General features: G+C 39.9%; 1 protein-coding gene across 3 annotated transcripts in view; it reads right to left on the bottom strand.

Annotated features, from left to right (window-relative positions):
* Ppp1r21 (protein phosphatase 1 regulatory subunit 21) overlaps positions 1–13,519 on the bottom strand; it is a 59,262-nt gene extending 45,743 nt beyond the window's left edge. For 2 of the 3 annotated variants that reach the window (XM_074049644.1, XM_020176924.2), the window contains exons 1-2: positions 13,371–13,519; positions 715–783 (exon numbers count right to left, since the gene is read on the bottom strand). In XM_074049644.1, the coding sequence (XP_073905745.1) occupies positions 715–783; positions 13,371–13,427 (126 nt within the window). In that variant the 5' untranslated portion in view covers positions 13,428–13,519. Of the gene's footprint in view, positions 1–714; positions 784–3,416; positions 3,973–13,370 lie in introns of those variants that run through there. The other variant, XM_074049645.1, reaches the window with a different exon arrangement.
* Between the last annotated feature and the right edge of the window lie 5,599 nt (positions 13,520–19,118).

Below are 19,118 nucleotides of genomic sequence, written 5' to 3'. Positions count from 1 at the left end.
AAAAGAGACCCTAGTAAAAGGAATCCTAATCCCATCTGTCTAACAAACTAGAGAAGGAAAGGAAAGTGAGAGTGAGAGAGACAGTACATTTATCAGAAACTTGGCCAAGAAGGAATCTATATCCCAGATTTAATTTATCTACTTAAAAAAGACTACTAAGCAATATTTATTACATGCCTACTAGAATGGAGGAGAAACAAATTCCTTCATCTCCTATCATAAATCTCCTCTTAATTAACAAACGTGCTGATAGTAAAATGTATTACTCAAATGGTGCTCTGATTAACACAGTTATTACTACTAAATAGCACAACTAAAGGTAATGTTAATGGACTAAATGATTCCCATATTCAAATCCATTTGTAAGGGCCCATCTGCTGAGTGGTAGGGATACAAAATGAACATGACACAGCCTCCTCGGAGTGGCATCTACAGACTACAGACAACAAGCTCCATTAACCCAGAGGCATTATGCTAAATAAAGGCCTTGAAGTATAGAAGAAATGCATTAGATAGAGGAAATCAAAATATGTAACATTCATACCTAGCTAGTAGGAAAGCTGAACACAAAACCTAAGCACTACCATCCCCATCTCCTGTCTCTAGTCAATCAGTGTCAGAGCTGGGACTTGAACCTGAAAACCAGATGAATTCCTTGTTTTGAGCATCACTGACCACTAACAAACTTCATAACACAAATACCCTTTTACATACCTTTAAAGCAGCAGAATTTGCTTGCTCATCCACAACACCTTTTTTTAAGACCTGATTCTGAGCCCGAAGCTAAAAACAGAAAGAGCAAAAATTTTAAGATAAGGCAATCAGTTATAGCAAGGAAATCACTTATAATTACTTTATAGGAATCATTGCACTGGGTAACTAGGTATCTTCTCATATACACATAGACATATTTATTTATATGTGTATATTTACATATTTGGGTATCATACACACACACACACACACACACACTTGACCCAAAGAGGAAAGCTTGCCATTTTATAAATAAAGACATATAGGCTGAATTCCCCCAATGACATAAAACTAATCAATGGCAAAACTGGGACTAGCCAGGCCTGGTGGCACACACCTATAAATAATCCCAGTACTCAGGAGCTGAGACAGGTGGATATGAGTTTGAGGCCAACCTAGGCTACATAAGGATCTTCTGTCTCAAAAAAGAACATTTTGGGAGGAAGAGAGGGAGGGAAGAAGGGATTGAGGGAGGGAGGGAAGGAATGAGGAAGAGAGGAAGAGGGGGGAGGAAGGGAGGGAGGAAGAAGGGGGAGGAAGGGAGGGGAGGGAGGGAGAAGGGAGGGAGGGAGAGGGAGGAAGAGAGGAAGGAAAGGAACAGGGAAAAGAAAAAGAAAAGAGAATAACCTGGAACAAAAATCTATGTCTCCCAACTTCTACACATCATTCTTTATATGAAATAAAAAATGATAGGTAACAAGGCACTAATTGCCACTTTCCTTGAGATTTCGGCACACTATCCATTTATAAAATGCATACAGATAGATAAATTATGGAATAAGACTTAGACAGAAAACCAAAATGCAGGGCATCAACATACCCAGTGGGACACTATGCCTAATATTAGTCATGCAAATGTCATCACAGACAATTATCTCAAGTTATTATCAGCCAGGCAGAGGCAGTGTACAAAGCAACTAAGAAAAAGGTTCAGATTTTAAAATGATAATAATACCAACTTATGTTTGAATATTCATTACATACCAGATACCATCCCAAGTGCTTTCTATGTGTTACCATCTAACCCACATAATCCTATCACATAGAAATTCTAAATACCTCTATTTTAGAGGTGAGAAAACAGAGGCACAGAAGAGTGAGGTGGAAATGCTGAGATTCAGATCCTGTCAGTTTTTACCCCACCATTATAATCCCAACTAGATGATATTGGTTATTCTAAGTCTATTTTTGAAGAGAGAAAAAGCAGTGGCTAGCAAGGCAGGAGAAGCTTTAGGAGAAGAGGTAGAACTTGAGCTTTTTCCATACTAAGTACTAAAAGTGAAGGTATAATTTTATTTTAAATAAAGTGTAGAAATAAAAAATTATGCTGCTTGATGAATTTTTACTTATGTCTACATCTGTATAGCCACCACTGGCAGAGTTTTAGAAGATAAAATCCACATATACAGTAAGAGAAAAGCATTTTCAGCAAAGAGAACATAGCACATGTAAGTTCAATATAGCTGAAGCAAAAGGTTTATAGACTAATATTCTCACGGCTCAATACAAAAAAAATGAATGACTAGGTTCTTCTCTGGGAAAATGAAAGTATCTGTCTGTAAGTTTTTAAAAAGTAGACCCACTTCAAGCATGGTTGCATACATTTGTTATCCCAGCATTTGGGAAGCTGAGGTAGGAGCATTGTGAGTCAAGATCAACCTGCACTACATAGCGAGACCCTGAATCAAAAAAAAAAAATCTTTTTAATCCTGCGAAGCTCAGATCTGTCTCCCGAGAACAGAGAACAGAACTATGCTAAAAGATTAGGGAAATCTGAATGCTAAACCTTAATCTGAATATTTAAAACTCAACAGAAAAAATAAGATTACATGACAGGAAGAATAAAAAGATAAACACCTTCTAGTTTTAAAAGTTAAAAATCACAGTCTACTGCTACAACAGAAAGCAGATCCAAACATTTGCTCTGCCATTTACTAGACAATATAAACTAGAGAAATTCACTTAACCTTTCAAGCTTCAGCCACAGGCCTATAAAATGGGCGAACACATCTACCCTATCCGCCTTTTTCTGAGGCTGTTGTGAGAACATGCCAAGAAACCTACTGCAAAACAATTTCTAAACTAGGAAGATATGTTTATTGTGCCTCGTATAAGGCATTGTTCTAAATGGTATAGGAAAGACAAGGAAGTAACAGATGTGGTCACTGTTTTCAAATAACATAATTTAAAAGGGAAGAAAAAATGTTAAAAGATAATTAGCAATACTAGCATTTCCTTTAAAAAAACATATAGACACTAAATTCTCTAGAAAAGGGTTGGCAAACTAAGATCTGAGGGCCAAACTGGCCTGCCATCTATTTTAAAGTTTTGCTGGAATACAGCCATACTCCTTAATTTATGTATTGTATTCATCAGAAGAGAAGAGAAATTGTAATAGAAACCATGTAACTGCAAACCTAAAATATTTACTGTTTGGTTCTTTACAAAGTTTCTTGACCTCTGCTCTGAAGTTCAAAAAGATGAACTACCAGTTTAATATTAACTTCCATCATGTAGTATTCTACTTTTTAAGCAATGTTAGCATACTCATGGATGAAGTGTTAGGATGACTGATGGCAGAATGAATATTTTCAAGTCCATAAAACCAAACAATAGCAATATAACTTCAGTCTTTGTCATTTCATACCCCTGTCCTAACTGACCTGTTATGTTTTACACGTATTCTTTGTGTGGTAGTTAGAAGCTCCAGTGACTGCTTTAAGGTCTAAGGTGAAGCTTTAAGCTTACTGAACTGTTTGCTGTCAGAACAGAACCATAGCAATTAAAAACAAAAAACAAACAAACAAACAAACACCTCACATTTCATTTCTAAGACATAGTAAAGGCTACTTAAAGCAAACTGAATAGCCCACTTTGTTAAAAAGCCAAAGGGAACTTTCAAACAACCATTTGGCATTTAATATAACTGACTATAACAAAAAATGAGTTGGATTTTCCTTTGGCAAATACTGTTTGCTACACTGACAACTCAACCATGGTTTCAATGAAACTGCAAAAAAGCTACTGTCTGAGAAATATTTAGCCAAAAGACCTGTCTAGTATTTAGGAGGTGGGAGCTTGGCATAGTCTACTGGCATTTGAACTACCCTGTGGCATCTGACATTTTCTCACTCTTCAGCATCACTACTGTCACTCTTGCCGCACTACTGAACCAGCAGTGTGTAAAATGCTAATACTTCTGAGCTTAGGCTGGCCGGTTAAAGTCCACCTTCTCTCCAGCATACACTACACAGGAGAGGCAAAGGCACAGTGTTTTTCTTTCAGATACAGTTACAAGATCACCAGATGGGCATTAATGACTAGGAGACAAGTGTGGAAACTCTACGCATGCTTAGGTAACATAAAAACAATTGCCCTAAAGTCTACACTAGACAGAAAAACTCCCCTGCAGATGGTACAGTCCACTGCCAGCAGTGCACACCAAACTTTTTTTTTTTTCCTTTTTCTTTTATTATTCATATGTGCATACAAGGCTTGGTTCATTTCTCCCCCCCCGCCCCACCCCCCAGGTCAATACCCAGCAGAAACTATTTTGCCCTTATTTCTTTTTTTTTTTTTTCATTTTTCTTTTATTATTCATATGTGCATACAAGGCTTGGTTCATTTCTCCCCACTGCCCACACCCCCTCCCTTACCACCCACTCCGCCCCCTCCCTCTCCTCCCCCCAATACCCAGCAGAAACTATTTTGCCCTTATTTCTAATCTTGTTGTAGAGAGAGTATAAGCAATAATAGGAAGGAACAAGAATTTTTGCTGGTTGAGATAAGGATAGCTATACAGGGCATTGACTCACATTGATTTCCTGTGCGTGGGTGTTACCTTCTAGGTTAATTCTTTTTGATCTAACCTTTTCTCTAGTTCCTGGTCCCCTTTTCCTATTGGCCTCAGTTGCTTTTAAGGTATCTGCTTTAGTTTCTCTGTGTTAAGGGCAACAAATGTTAGCTAATTTTTTAGGTGTCTTACCTATCCTCACCCCTCCCTTGTGTGCTCTCGCTTTTATCATGTGCTCAAAGTCCAATCCCCTTGTTGTGTTTGCCCTTGATCTAATGTCCGCATATGAGGGAGAACATACGATTTTTGGTCTTTTGGGCCAGGCTAACCTCACTCAGAATGATGTTCTCCAGTTCCATCCATTTACCAGCGAATGATAACATTTTGTTCTTCTTCATGGCTGCATAAAATTCCATTGTGTATAGATACCACATTTTCTTAATCCATTCGTCAGTGGTGGGGCATCTTGGCTGTTTCCATAACTTGGCTATTGTGAATAGTGCCGCAATAAACATGGGTGTGCAGGTGCCTCTGGAGTAACCTGTGTCACAGTCTTTTGGGTATATCCCCAAGAGTGGTATTGCTGGATCAAATGGTAGATCGATGTCCAGCTTTTTAAGTAGCCTCCAAATTTTTTTCCAGAGTGGTTGTACTAGTCTACATTCCCACCAACAGTGTAAGAGGGTTCCTTTTTCCCTGCATCCTCACCAACACCTGTTGTTGGTGGTGTTGCTGATGATGGCTATTCTAACAGGGGTGAGGTGGAATCTTAGCGTGGTTTTAATTTGCATTTCCTTTATTGCTAGAGATGGGGAGCATTTTTTCATGTGTTTTCTGGCCATTTGAATTTCTTCTTTTGAGAAAGTTCTGTTTAGTTCACTTGCCCATTTCTTTATTGGTTCATTAGTTTTGGGATAATTTAGTTTTTTAAGTTCCCTATATATTCTGGTTATCAGTCCTTTGTCTGATGTATAGTTGGCAAATATTTTCTCCCACTCTGTGGGCGTTCTCTTCAGTTTAGAGACCATTTCTTTTGATGAACAGAAGCTTTTTAGCTTTATGAGGTCCTATTTATCTATGCTATCTCTTAGTTGCTGTGCTGCTGGGGTTTCATTGAGAAAGTTCTTACCTATACCTACTAACTCCAGAGTATTTCCTACTCTTTCCTGTATCAACTTTAGAGTTTGGGGTCTGATATTAAGATCCCTGATCCATTTTGAGTTAATCTTGGTATAGGGTGATATACATGGATCTACTTTCAGTTTTTTGCAGACTGCTAACCAGTTTTCCCAGCAGTTTTTGTTGAAGAGGCTGCTATTTCTCCATCATATATTTTTAGCTCCTTTGTCAAAGACAAGTTGGTTATAGTTGTGTGGCTTCATATCTGGGTCTTCTATTCTGTTCCACTGGTCTTCATGTCTGTTTTTGTGCCAGTACCATGCTGTTTTTATTGTTATTGCTTTGTAATATAGTTTGAAGTCAGGTATTGTGATACCTCCTGCATTGTTCTTTTGACTGAGTATTGCCACACCAAACTCTTTATTCCAGTCAGTGAAGGAATAGTACTTCTGAATCCCACCTCTAAAGCTCTCTTAATCCTTGTAAGCCTCACTTTTTGTTTTCTTATAATATATCCTATTCGCTTTACCTTTACTTTGAAAGCACAGCCCTTCTTCATTTTGGCCAACCAAATCCCCATCTGTTCTTGTAAAAGCCCACCTCTTACATCTGGCCCTACTTCCTCCTTATTTTTTTCCCAACCACTCCCTGTGGCCCACATGGCCTTGGACCTCATTTTCCTTTGACTGAGGACCTTGAGCTTGCTAGTCAGGCACTCTACCACTTGACCATTTGATCCATGCCCCAAGCCCAAGAGATCTCTTATTAAACTGTCCAGTTTAAATTTCACTTTTTTTAAAGTTATAAATTTTGTATTTACTCATGTGGTATGATTTCTGTACTCAATTCCCATTTGCCAACTTAAACCATTCTTCATGGTAGAGACTACAATATTCTTCCTTACAATGAAAAAAAAAAAATCAATGCTGTGAATACAGAAAACATTCAATAAATTTTTAGTGAGTTAATCAAATTAAGTACTGTATATAAAAGGTGTTTACAAGTAATGCATTAAACCACTATGAGAGACTGTTGTCACCTTAATAGCTCCTTTTGAAGATCCTTCTCCAAATTATTTGATCATGGTCCTACTAGACACCAAAAAAGTTCTGAGCTTAACTCCAAAAACCAGTTCCCAGCCTGCTCTGTGTAACTGTGGTTCTAGAACTGCCTGGCCTAAGTCAGGCCTATCACACAGCTGTTTCTCTAGGGACACAGAGAGTCTCATGCTACTTTGACAATCTTTGATAGGACAAATGGCCCAAGATCAGATACTCTGATCTTTAATTACAAACTATTGGGAGACTTTGTGAAGAAAGAGAGCTGATGTGTTTTTCACATCTAATTCCTGACCATCTCCTGTGTTAGAACTACTCTTACATGGCTGTTTTCATGCAAGGCATTCTGACATTTATACATGTTTTACAACCCTATAAAATAAACCTTTAAGAATACAACTTTTGTTCATTACAAAAAAAAAATGTATGCAACAGGCAACCATAAGCCTCACTAAAACCAACTCAAAATTTCAGAATACTGAAGTTATCTGCAGACTGAGGCTGGGAATACTACCTAGTCTTTCTGACTACTTATCCCTACCCCAGAAAAGGGGTTAGGAATCATGCCTACTGCTGTCCTGATATACAAGCTATTTAAATTATGGATAGGCTACATACTATATGCTAGTGACATGGGTTATTTTGTTGCTGATCCAGGAAAAGCCTCCTCTTGGATCTGATCTCAAATGGTACCCTTTCTCCTACTCCTGTTCTCATGCAGGGAAACTTGTTAGGATTAAATCCTGGCCCTCAACCCTTACAGATTAGCTGCCCCCAGTGACTAGATGTGTAACTCAGTTGATCTACAGAGGTAGACTAGGCCACCACTTGTCTTTCTAGGGCCTTGCTATTCAAAGTATGGTCTTTGGATGGCTACAGAACACCAGTTGGACAGGATAGGGGGAAAAGGGCGAGGAAGTGCAGTGGAGGGGAGTTACATTGACTTAAGCACAATGCATGTACAGGTATAATACCAAGGCAAAAATCCCATTAAACAACAAACAGACACCTAAACAATGAAGGACAAGAATGAAAACAAGTCACACTAAGGGGAGAACACGAATGGGAGGAGGAGGGTAACAGAAGGAAGTAAAAAAGGTGAATATGGTTGGTGTATTTTCTATACAAGAATGAGTATACAATATTTAAACCTGTCCAAATCACCACAAGGACAGGACTAAGATAGAAAGGCAAAAAATGGAGGAGGATGAACCAATTTGGGATATAATACATACATACATGGAAATGTCATCATGAAACTCCCTTTAGGCATCTTAAACAAATAAAAATGTCTTTTTTCAAAAACAAAGGACAGGTAGGTAAAACATGTCCTATCTGGGAACTGGTACCAGTGGGAGGGAGGATGATACAAGGAAAGAGTGAAGGAGGTGAATATGGTGGAAATATTACGTACTCATGTATGTAAATGGAAAAATGAGACCTGCTGAAACCATCCTAAGAAGGAGGAGGGAGAATAAAGGAGAGTGATGGAGGGGGTGAATTTAACTAATATATATTGTAAGCATTTTTATAAATATCACAACGTACCCCCAGTACAACAGTATGACAAGAAAAATGAAATAAAGTTAAAAAAAAAAAAAGAGCACCAGTTAGGAGATCTCAGGTCCCATCCCAGACCTACTAAACCAGAATCTGCAGTTTAACAAGGTCTTTGGGTGAGTCACACATTTCCATTTGTGATGCACTGTCCAACAAGGTAGCCAAAAGCCACATGTGGTTATTCAAATTACTTAAAATTAAGTAAAATCTAAAATCCAGTTCCTCAGCCACACTAGCTTCATTCTGAGTGCTCAAATGCCACACGTGACCAATGGTGCCGGACAGCACAAAGAACATTTTCATTCTCATGGAAAGTTCCATTGGATATCACAGGACACAAAGCTGCTTGCCAATTCAATGTGTAGTGAACACTACACATCAATGTTTAAAAATAATAATAATAACTGATACTCAATTTTCATCCAATCTACCTTCTGGTAGATTTCTCTTATAGCAGGAAGTAATTAAGGTTCTGCCAAGCCTCACTATCTGGAGGGCAAACACACTAGACCACAACTGACCCTTTCCCAATATAAGCAGCTTTGTACAAGTGTAAGTCTAAAAATTCCCAAAGGCAATCACCCCATAAAGTAAACTGTTAGAAAAATAATGGATGCTTGACTTCTCTGGTTTTTATAACCTCAAAAAGATTTTCTTTTTTTTGGGTACTGGGGTTTGAACTCAGGGCCCCACACTTGCTAAGCAGGTGTACTCTACCACTACAGCCACTCCACCAGCCCTTTTCTTGTGTTGGGTATTTTCGAGATAGGGTCTTACAAACTATTTGTCCAGGCTGACCTCAAACCGTGATCCTCCTGATCTGTGCCTCAGAGTAGCTAGGATTACAAGCATGAGCCAACAGCACTCAGCTAAGAAAAGATTATCACAGCAAAAGGTGCTTTACTGATTCCATTCAAGTTTAGCAAGTGCTGTGAGTAAGAGGTTAAGTGTCCCTCAAACATCCATACGTAAAAGCTTGGTGCCTAGTGCGGTCATGTTAGAAGATGTTATGGACCTTTAAGAGTGACGACTTTGGTCTTTAGGGGCAGTGAAGGGGACTGTGGGACCTTGGTGTCTGTCCTTCTCTGTTCCTGGTTTAAGATGTAATCAGGTACTTGCTCTCAATGCACTTCTGCCAATGCCACTCACCATGTGTCATGAGCATCAAGAGGCAGGCCTTGCTGAGCCTGCATTACACTATCTGGGCTTTAAATCTTTTCTTTTTTATAAACTATCTCCTTCAAGAATTTCATTGTAGCCACACAAAGCTTACTAATACATTGTGTATCCAAATTACAGAGGTTTGTTACAACATATACTGCTGGATCCCACCTCTAGTTTTTGATTCAGTAGAACCAGGGTGGATTCTGGAGTCTGAATTTCTAACCTATCCCCAGATGATGTTGACAATACAAGTCCAGGGCCCAAACTTTGAGAAGCACTAACCCAGGTAACATAAATACTGGGAAGATCTTGAAATTTGCTTTCACACATACCGGACAAGAGTGCTGCAAAGAAAGCAAGCTAAAATCAAATGAGCCAGAACTGAGTACTTTTCCCCTCTCATCTTCATGAGACACACAAGATCATCAGAAACAGAGCAGGAAGTGGAAGAAACACCAAGTAAGAAATGTATTTCTGTCTGAATTTATAATGTAGTAACTAAGGCTTTACTTAGCTTTCCCTCATATGTCAAAAGGTAGTTTGCAGGGGTTGGTGGCTCAAGCAGTGGAGCACCTGCCTAGCAAGGGGGGAGACCCTAAGCTCAAACCTCAGTACCACCAAAAAAAAAAGTATCTTACATCTTTACCTATTCACTTTTAGAACCTTGGAAAACCTACAGAAAACCAGTAGAATCTTGATCTCCATTTTTACTGATCTTTCCTAACACTTTGTTTTTACAACCTGTTTGCCTCCCAATTCTCATCTGCCTTCGCCTCCATAATTCACTTTTATCTAACTACTTTCTTGGTCTCCTTTATGGATACCTCTCTGGGGTAAAGATTATGACCAAAGCTCTTAAGCAAGGAAGGGCCCTTTCCTGGAGTACAGGCTGAGACCTGTGCAAAAGGGTAAGAAGATTCCGCAAATGTCATTGGGTTAGGGATCATGCTTGCTCCTCTCTTGATACATAGGCTTCCTTATACAGATTAACAGGAAATCTTTTTCCTTAGCATTTTAAATAAGGCAGAAGAACAACATAACTGGATTTCAAAATCAACCCACAATTTTTGGGGGAGGGAGATAATAAAAAGGTAGAATACCCCTTTTCTATAGGCACAGGGCTGGCAAGGGTACAGACCTTGTCTAGAAATAGCTGGACACTAGAATTGACAGGGAAAAAAAAAACACGTGATATCTTTTGCCCAGTCTCTGTCTCTTGTGTACTGAAATTCCCATCACTTTGCAATTAAGTGAATGATTAACAGTCTGGCCCAATAGGGGAAATGACTCCAAGTCTGTGAGACCCATTGCTACAATCCCCGTAACAGTTCCTCCTCCTGGTACATCTTTCCCACAGGCATTTCCATATTTCTATCCTGATTAACTCTCAAAATTCATCCTTATGAGAATTACCTGAAAAGCACTAGCTTTTGCCCTCATTTTTAGCTAGTTTGTTTCATTAGAAATTTTCAGCGAAATTACCCCAACATCACCTTAAGCTAACAAGAGAACCACATAACTTTAATATGCCCTCCAACCTTCATCCCAGGACTGCATCTAACCTTTAACACACCCATTCACTCCAAAGGGCTCTCCTTCCTGCCGGCCCTCATTCAGTCAGTGGCAGTAATGACCCTTCTCCTTGGAAATTCAGGGTCAACTCTGAGTTTTCCCACATTCACCAGGAGCCAAAGAATGAATGAGACCAAGGATGAACACCTTACACATTTTATCTTTCTTAAGTTTAGTGCTATGCACAAAGCAAGCATTCAGAAAAGAGGCAAACTAAAAAGTATTTTTTAACCATAATTCCTGAATCTAGCCTCTCCTCTCCACCCCCAAAATCACTAACTTTATTTAATCCTACCTTATTCTCCCTAAAACCATTCTAACAGCCCATTGTCTAGCCTTCTTTTCACCAGTCTTTCCCTATTTCATTCCATCCTCCATATAGTTACAGTTTCCTTTCTAAAAGTAGTATTACTTCCCCAGTAAAAACCATTTGACATTTCTCCATCACTTAAAAGATAAAGTTCATGGGGTATGTTGACACACACCTGTAATTCCCTCACTCTGGAGACAGAGGCAGAATTGCAAGTGCAAGGTCAGCCTGACAGGTTCAGTCTCAAAAAAAAAAATTTCTTTAAAGAAAAAGTTTGCACTTCTTATTTGATATCTATAAACCTTCATGATCTGGCCCAAATTACCACTCTAACCTCATTAAATCACTCTCTGCCATGTATCTTCAGGAGCTTTCATGTCAACAAACAGACTGTTCCCTTGCCTGGAAAGCTACCACTTCTTCCTTTTTCCCTTCCTATTCCCTAATCTATGTAAAGTCCCACCCTTACCCAGTGACCACTTTTGTGTGCTTCCCCTGAACTAGCACTTGTCATACTATCATAATTACACACCATGTCTGAGGATTCTACTAAAGGTGACTCCTGCAGCTGGAACCCCGCCTCACTCAACCAACTCTGGCAGACTGCTCACAGGGAGCACAAAGTAAGTGTCTGTTGAACAAGCTTATTTTAAACTCAAAAGAATAAAATCTTTCAAAGTTTTTTTTCTAATTACTTTGGGAGGCTATACAAATATTTTAGTAATATGGTCAATGCTCAAAACATTGTAGAACTCCTCTTTTGCCATTTGGAACTGCCTTCTAAGCTTGTTTACTTTCCAGAGAAGAAAATCAGTCCCATTACTTTATATGTATGAGACATTTTCAACCAAAAATAGTAAGAGACAAATTTAAACATTTTGATTCCCCCACCTCCCTTCATCTTATGGATTTGTTCCAAACTTCTGGCTCTTTCAAAGAAGAAAATGCTCCTTTAAAGGATGAAAATTTGTTATCACTGACATTGTGCCACAGGTTAAGATTCCAAACGGAAATGCAACAAAGCTTTGCCAATGGTAACACCATTGGAATAAATGTAGCATCTTCAAAGGCTCCTATTTGATGGTGAAGATGAGTGCGTATTTAGAAAAGGGTTTTATTTTTCAAGAAAAATATTTCATTTCACCTTGCTGAATATTTTTGAATGAAATTATAAGAAAAAATGCTTCAAATTCTCCAAATTGTCAAGATCACTGAAAACTAAGCGTAATGACTGGTGAATCAATTTCCAAAGCTGTGACATTCCACTTTAATAACTTCATTAGAACATTCTCAAGGCAGAAACACCCTACCCAGAAAGCGCACCACCCTTGTCCTAGGAAGGGATTCCGCCAATTTAAAAGATCGATGCCACAACACGACAAAAGGGACAGGTCCTTATTTTGCTTCATTCGACATGTATGGAGTACAGGCTGGGTGCTCTGCCCCATTCAAGGGAAGGAGGGGCAACAGAGAGAAAAGGGCACAGCCCTAGCACTTAAGCTGTCAAAATCATTTCAGACATTTTGCCAAAGCGCCCGAATACATTTGTAACCACCCATCCCTAGTGAGGCAGTTTACACGAATGACAAATTGATCTTGGGGTAGATAAATCCCTTTATCCTCAAAGCATCCCTACAGGAAGGGAGAATGGTTGATCTTCCCCATGCCTGGGCTGGGAAAACTGAGGAAATAGGGAGGGGAGAGGTGGTCCTACATCTTTCCCTTTCCCTCCCGGCCAGCACTAGAGGAAGAAGCCTGGATTTCTAAAATCCCAGTCCCAAGCCCGCTAGTTCAATGAGAAGGTAGAATCAAACTCCAGCTCCTTTCTGCAGAAACGCACACGGACCCAGACACCGCCCGGTCCCATCTCCGGGGAGCTGCAGGTGGAGGCACGGTAATGGTGGACGGAGGAGGTGGAGGGGAGAAGGGGGGCGCGCTCGCACGCCCCTCAGCAGTCCCCCTCGGTTCAGACAAGTAGCTGCCAAGGCAACCCGAGACCGCAGGGCCAGGGGGACCCCTACTCCCCGCCCACGATGGGTACCTTCGAGTACTCCTGAGCCAGCTTCTGGTACTTCCCCTGCAACTCTGCCGAGGCCATGGCCTCCCCCGCCCCGTCCAGGCCAGGTTGCCCAGGCCGCTCAGCCCCGCCCCCCACCCCCAACCCCAGACACGCTCCGGGGTTCCGCTCAGCCAGCGCCTGCAGCTCGGCCACCGCCGCTGCCGCGCCTCCTCCTCCACTTCCGGGTTCTCGAGGTGGGAGGAAGGTGGAGTGGGGTCGGGGGCGGGGCGACTCGTGAGGGCGGGGCGACGTCCTGACGTCGACGCCCCACCCTCCCTCACCCAAACACGCGCGCGCGCGCAGCCTCGCTGGTGCGTCTGGGCTCTGCCTCTGGGACCGGGGGCGCCATCTTGGGCCATGCGTCAAGATGGCGTCCTGGAAGGGAGAAAGGGAGGCTCGTAGGGGAAGAGAATGATTAGGACCTTCAGAAAGGGCGGGGTCCGAGAAGCGAGACCGTGGTGGCGGCGAAGAGCAGAGGACCGGAAGAAGAAATGTTCTAAGAGCAGCAAGAATTCTCGCAAATCCGGCCTGCGGTTCCCATGGCAACCCCCCGGCGTTGGATGGTTACCTCTTTCACAAGGAACCTCAGTATTCCGCTGTCTCGCTTATTGTAGTGCTGGACCCGGTCTGCACTAAAAACTCTCAGGCCTCCCCTAAATCCATTACGCTGCCCTGCTCCATGCCACACAAACCTTCATTGTCTTTTGTGTCTTGACGTTAAGATTGCTTTGTGTGTCTTCTCTTCCCACGCCATGCGCCCACAACTGCCCCGTCGTTCGCACACATCAGACCCTTTTTCACTGGATTGAGAAAAAAAAAAAAAGCCGTTAGGAAATTTCGGGTAGTAATTGCTACCATGTATACAGATACAGTGAACTTTTAACAGTTCAAAAAAATTGTAAGGAGAAATGAAGCAAAAGCTCAGTCTGCCTCAAATACTTAATGATGCTTTTGCTTGAATTACAAGCTACCGCCACTCGTATTCATTTAGAGATTTTTTTTAAATTGTACTAGGCATGGCATTTCACGACAGCATTGAAATGTTCATTGGTAGAGGAATGGCTAAATACAGGGTACATGTTTGACCTAAATTACAATATGACAGTTTAAACGACCTACATCTGTACATAGCTGTAAATACCAACATAGCGAACACCACGTGAAATGTAAAAAGCAAATTACAGTCTAATATGGATACATTTTAAAATACAAAATAACATTTGTATTGCTTGTGGACGTGGGAACTTACTAAAAATACAGAAACAAGAACTGGAAGGATACATATCAAACTCTGCATAGTGGTTACTTCTAGTGAGAAAAGAGGGAAATGAAACTAGAGAATAAAGGAACATAAACTTTTTTCCTTTAATGTTTAAAGTAAATATGACAGGGTTAACATTATCTTGGCAAGTATAGGGATGTTATATTGGCACTTTTATTTTTTTAAGGATGACTTATTCTGGATTCTCCACACCCCCTTCAGTTTCTTTTTTTCATTGTCTCAGTTTTTTGCTGTGTGCTTGCATTTAAGCAAGTACCCTACCACTGAGCAACAACCCTAGACCTATATTAGAACATTGTACATGATTTTAAGAAAGCAAAAACCTATTTGTGCTATCCTGGTTTCCTATTTAGCTATGAGTAGGTCAAGAATTTTACAGTGAAGGACTGTGCCTTTATCCATTTTCAGCCATTGTAATTTGTAAGAGAATTATGAACTAAAAAATGCTTATATTTTTGATTGCTAATAGCCAGTTTCTACTGTCCAGAGTTTCAAAATGATAATGTAAGCTATTAGTAGTTTTCTGTGGCACCACCAAGTGGCAGAATTAAATGTTATGAGTGTTTTTCCATGGTTTGTAAAAGAATGGAATTTCTTATTATTTTTAAATATCATTCCAGAAATAACATTCCAGAGAAAAAATGTTCAACTTTAGCCAGAGAGACTGTCTAGGTTCATTTTACTGAATTTAGACATTTATTTTCCACAGGCTAATCTGTTCTGTCAGATGCATTGTTTTAAAAGCACAATTGATGCATCTGAATGCATTAAAATTTAAAATCTCAAAAATACCATTAAAGTCAGACATGGTGGTACACATCTATAATCCCAGCACTTGGGAGGCAGAGGCAAGAGGAAAGCAAGTTTGAGGCTAGCCTAGATTACATAGCAAGTGCCACGCCAGCCTGAGCTACATAGTGAGACTCTGTCTTAAAAAAAAAAAAAAGACTCCATTGAGTGAGTAAAAAGGCAAGCCACAGAATAGTACAAAATATTTGCAACATATGTAGTCAACAGAGGTCTTTTATCCAAATATATAAAAAGCTCTTAAGGATCAATAAAGAAAAAGACAAGCAACCAAAATGGAAAAAAAAAAAAAAAAACCCAGACATTTCACAAAGGAAATGGTCAAAAACATGCAAAAGAGCATTCAGTTCCATTAGTAATCAGAGGAAATGACATTAAACCACAGTGACATACCACTGCACCCCACACAAATGACTAAAATTAAAGACTGACAAGTATTAGTGGGTATATAGAACAAAAGAAACTTGCATAAACTGCTGGTGGGAATGCAAGCTAGAATAGTCATTTAAGGGGAAAAAATGGTGTTGTCTACTCACTTGAAAAGACACATACACTACAGATATGCTCCAGGTGTGGTTGGTATACACTGTAATCCCAGAACTTGAGAGGTGAAAGCAGGAGGATTTCAAATTTGAGACCAGCCTGGACTAGGCAGTAAGACCCTGTCTCAATTCTCAATTTCTTCCAAAAATGTGTGCATATATCCACAAAGAATATTCATACAGCATTATCCATAATAACCAAAAAAACAAACCTTCCAAATGTCTATCAACAGAATGGATAGGTAAGTGGTTGTACATTCAAATTATAGAATATAAAATCACAATGAAAAAGACTGAGCAACAGTAGCTTTTGGATAAATCTAAAGAAAAATAGAACAAAGGAGCCAGATCTAAAGTCAAAATTATCTGACTTCAGACTTCATTTATATAATGTTCAAATATTGGCAGAACTCAACTAAATAGGGCTACTTAAGTGATAAAACTAGAAAAAAAAAGTGACATGATAACCTCAAGGGGAGAAAGTGATAAATATCAGTAGGGACATGAGATGCCTTCATGGGTATTGGCAGTGTCCTATGTCTTATGTGGCAGCTACACAGATGTTGACTTTATAGTAATTCCTTGAAGTATATTTTTGTTTTGTGCACTTTACTGTGTGGGTGTAACATTTCACAACAACAAATTTTTTCAAGTCATTTGTCTCATATATTTACCAGCAATAGCTGTCAACCTATAAACAGTATGGTACGAATGGAAGTTCTCTTGGAATTGTTGTAAATATGCAAGTGCTGTGATGATTACTAAAGCAATTAAAAAATTTTTGTTTTGAATATTGAAATACCTTGCATCTGTGCAGGTATAGAACATACTGAAAGCTGTTGAATAAGAGGGGGTGGGAGGGAAGGGTAAGGGAGAACAGAGGGCACTGAACAACCAAAGTAAAGTATATTCCCAGCTGGGATACATCTAGAAACTCCTTTGAACACTGACTTTGGACACAAAAATGAAAGATAGGATTGTAAAATAGGTATGGGGACAGAAACAGTGGTGGGAGGAGAGAGGGTGAGTAGAGGAGATGAAGAAGAGGGAATATGGTTGATGGACTTAGTATACATATATGAAATAGAACCATGAAACCTCTTGCAACTGTTTTAAGTGGGCCAGGGAGAGGTTGGGGGGAATCGTGGGGTGATCTAAGCAATATATAGTGTAAGATTATTTGGATTTATCACAATAAATCCCCCCATCCAGTGAATATATGCTAATAAAATTTTTAAAAGAAATTTAAAAATATTAAATATTTGGAGTTTTTATGGGTCAGTTTTTCAAAAAGATACTTGTTTTGAGTTTTCTTTTGCTTTGTTTTTTTCAGTTGCAAATGTCAGAAACTAAACTCAAATTAGCTTGGACCCAAAACAGGAATTTACTGGAAGGTGTGTGGATATGTCACAGAACCATAGGAAGAGAAGGCACAACTTAGACCAGGGATCTAGGTATTTCTGCAACTCTCACACTCTGTCTCTGCTTCTCCTTGCAGGCCTACTTCTATGTAGTAGCCCAGAGGTCCCAAGCCTTCCATTTCACAGTTTTGCCTCCATTGTCTCCAGAAAGAAACCAAGTTGTTTAGTTCCAGTTTGAAAAATTCCAAGGAAGGCTTCTGATTGGCCCCACTTGGGTCAGATGCCCATCCTTGGGACAGTGACTCTGGCAAGAGGCCTGAGTAACATAGGACAGGCAGGTCAGCTGGTAGCTCATCCAGGCCTTAACCAAGTCAAGAGAGATTCGATTACTCTTTTCTCAAAAGACTTCTGCGTCAGATGCCACAGAGGCCAGTGGAGGTCAGAAATCAGCACCAGGACTTACTTGCTTGATGACGATCCAAGGTCCCCTATCCTGCCCTAAAGAATACAGTGTGTTCTCCACACACATAGAAGCCATCTTGAAAAGGGACAAAACTCAGGACAAATGAGCATTTTTTAAAAGGAAGTCCTGTGGTAAACTGAAAGAAAACTCTTTTTACTCAAGAGACTGCATGTTATTAATTGATGGGATCAGTTTTGCCTGTGATGAGTAGTGGAGACTTTTGAGAAATGGAAGTCTCTATCTCTCAGCATACTAAGCATATAACAGGTCAATTGTAGTCACATAGCATGAGGAAGAAAAGTTTTGTTGCGTTTTTCATACTCCACCCTGAACAGTCCATGTGATGTAAAACAGTAGTTGGCAGCTTCGTTATGCATCATGAAGTGATAACAATGGAGAACAGGGCTTGTCAGCTCCACACTGGACACTACACAAAATGAAGTTTGCCCTTGGGGCAGACAGGAGACCGAGGCAGGAACTCTCCAGGTCCTATCTGAAAGCCTACTTCATTGTTTATAGAGAGTGTGTTCCAGATTACAAAGATACCCTTTTAAGCCAGGGGCAGGTGGGTGGATAGAAAACCTAGTAGTTTGAGTTGTCAAGTACCTACCTACTTTATTATTTCAGAAATTGGCTGAGACAAAGAGGAAAATGGGCTTCTGAGTGGACTTTGGGGGCCTATTATTTTGGAAGGTCTCAGATCTTTGTTAAGAAAGAATAACTTTTGTCTTGAGAACTATTTAAAATGCAATGCCATTCCCTTAATAGCTTGTCAAACCTAATAGTGAGTGACTCATATTTGAATACATTGCACATTTGACCTCTCACATCTCTTAAAAATTCACAAAATGGGAGCAAAAGTTAGATTTTGCTGACTTGCAGTAGGCTCTGCTATGCAGTGTTAATAGTTAATACTCATTATTCATGAATTCTGTATCTGCAAATTTGCCTAAAATTAATTTGCAACCCCAAGATCAATAAAACACTTCCATGGTCATTTGCAAATGTGCACAGAGCAGTGAAAGATTTGAGTCACCCAAAGCCCAGGTTCCCAGCTGAGATCAAGGAAGATGTGCTCATCTTCTTCAGCTCTCACACTACAAATGAGTGTAAGAGCTTGTTTGACAATAAAAATAGCATGGTACTGGTACAAAAACAGACATGAAGACCAGTGGAACAGAGTAGAGGACCCAACTATGAAGCCATACAACTATAACCAACTTGTCTTTGACAAAGGAGCTAAAAATATACGATGGAGAAATAGCAGCCTCTTCA

Source organism: Castor canadensis, chromosome 12 (genome assembly GCF_047511655.1).
Source record: "Castor canadensis chromosome 12, mCasCan1.hap1v2, whole genome shotgun sequence".
Taxonomy (NCBI): Eukaryota; Metazoa; Chordata; class Mammalia; order Rodentia; family Castoridae; genus Castor; species Castor canadensis.
Note: the sequence above shows the minus strand (reverse complement) of the source record. Positions and strands in the feature narration are given on the sequence as shown.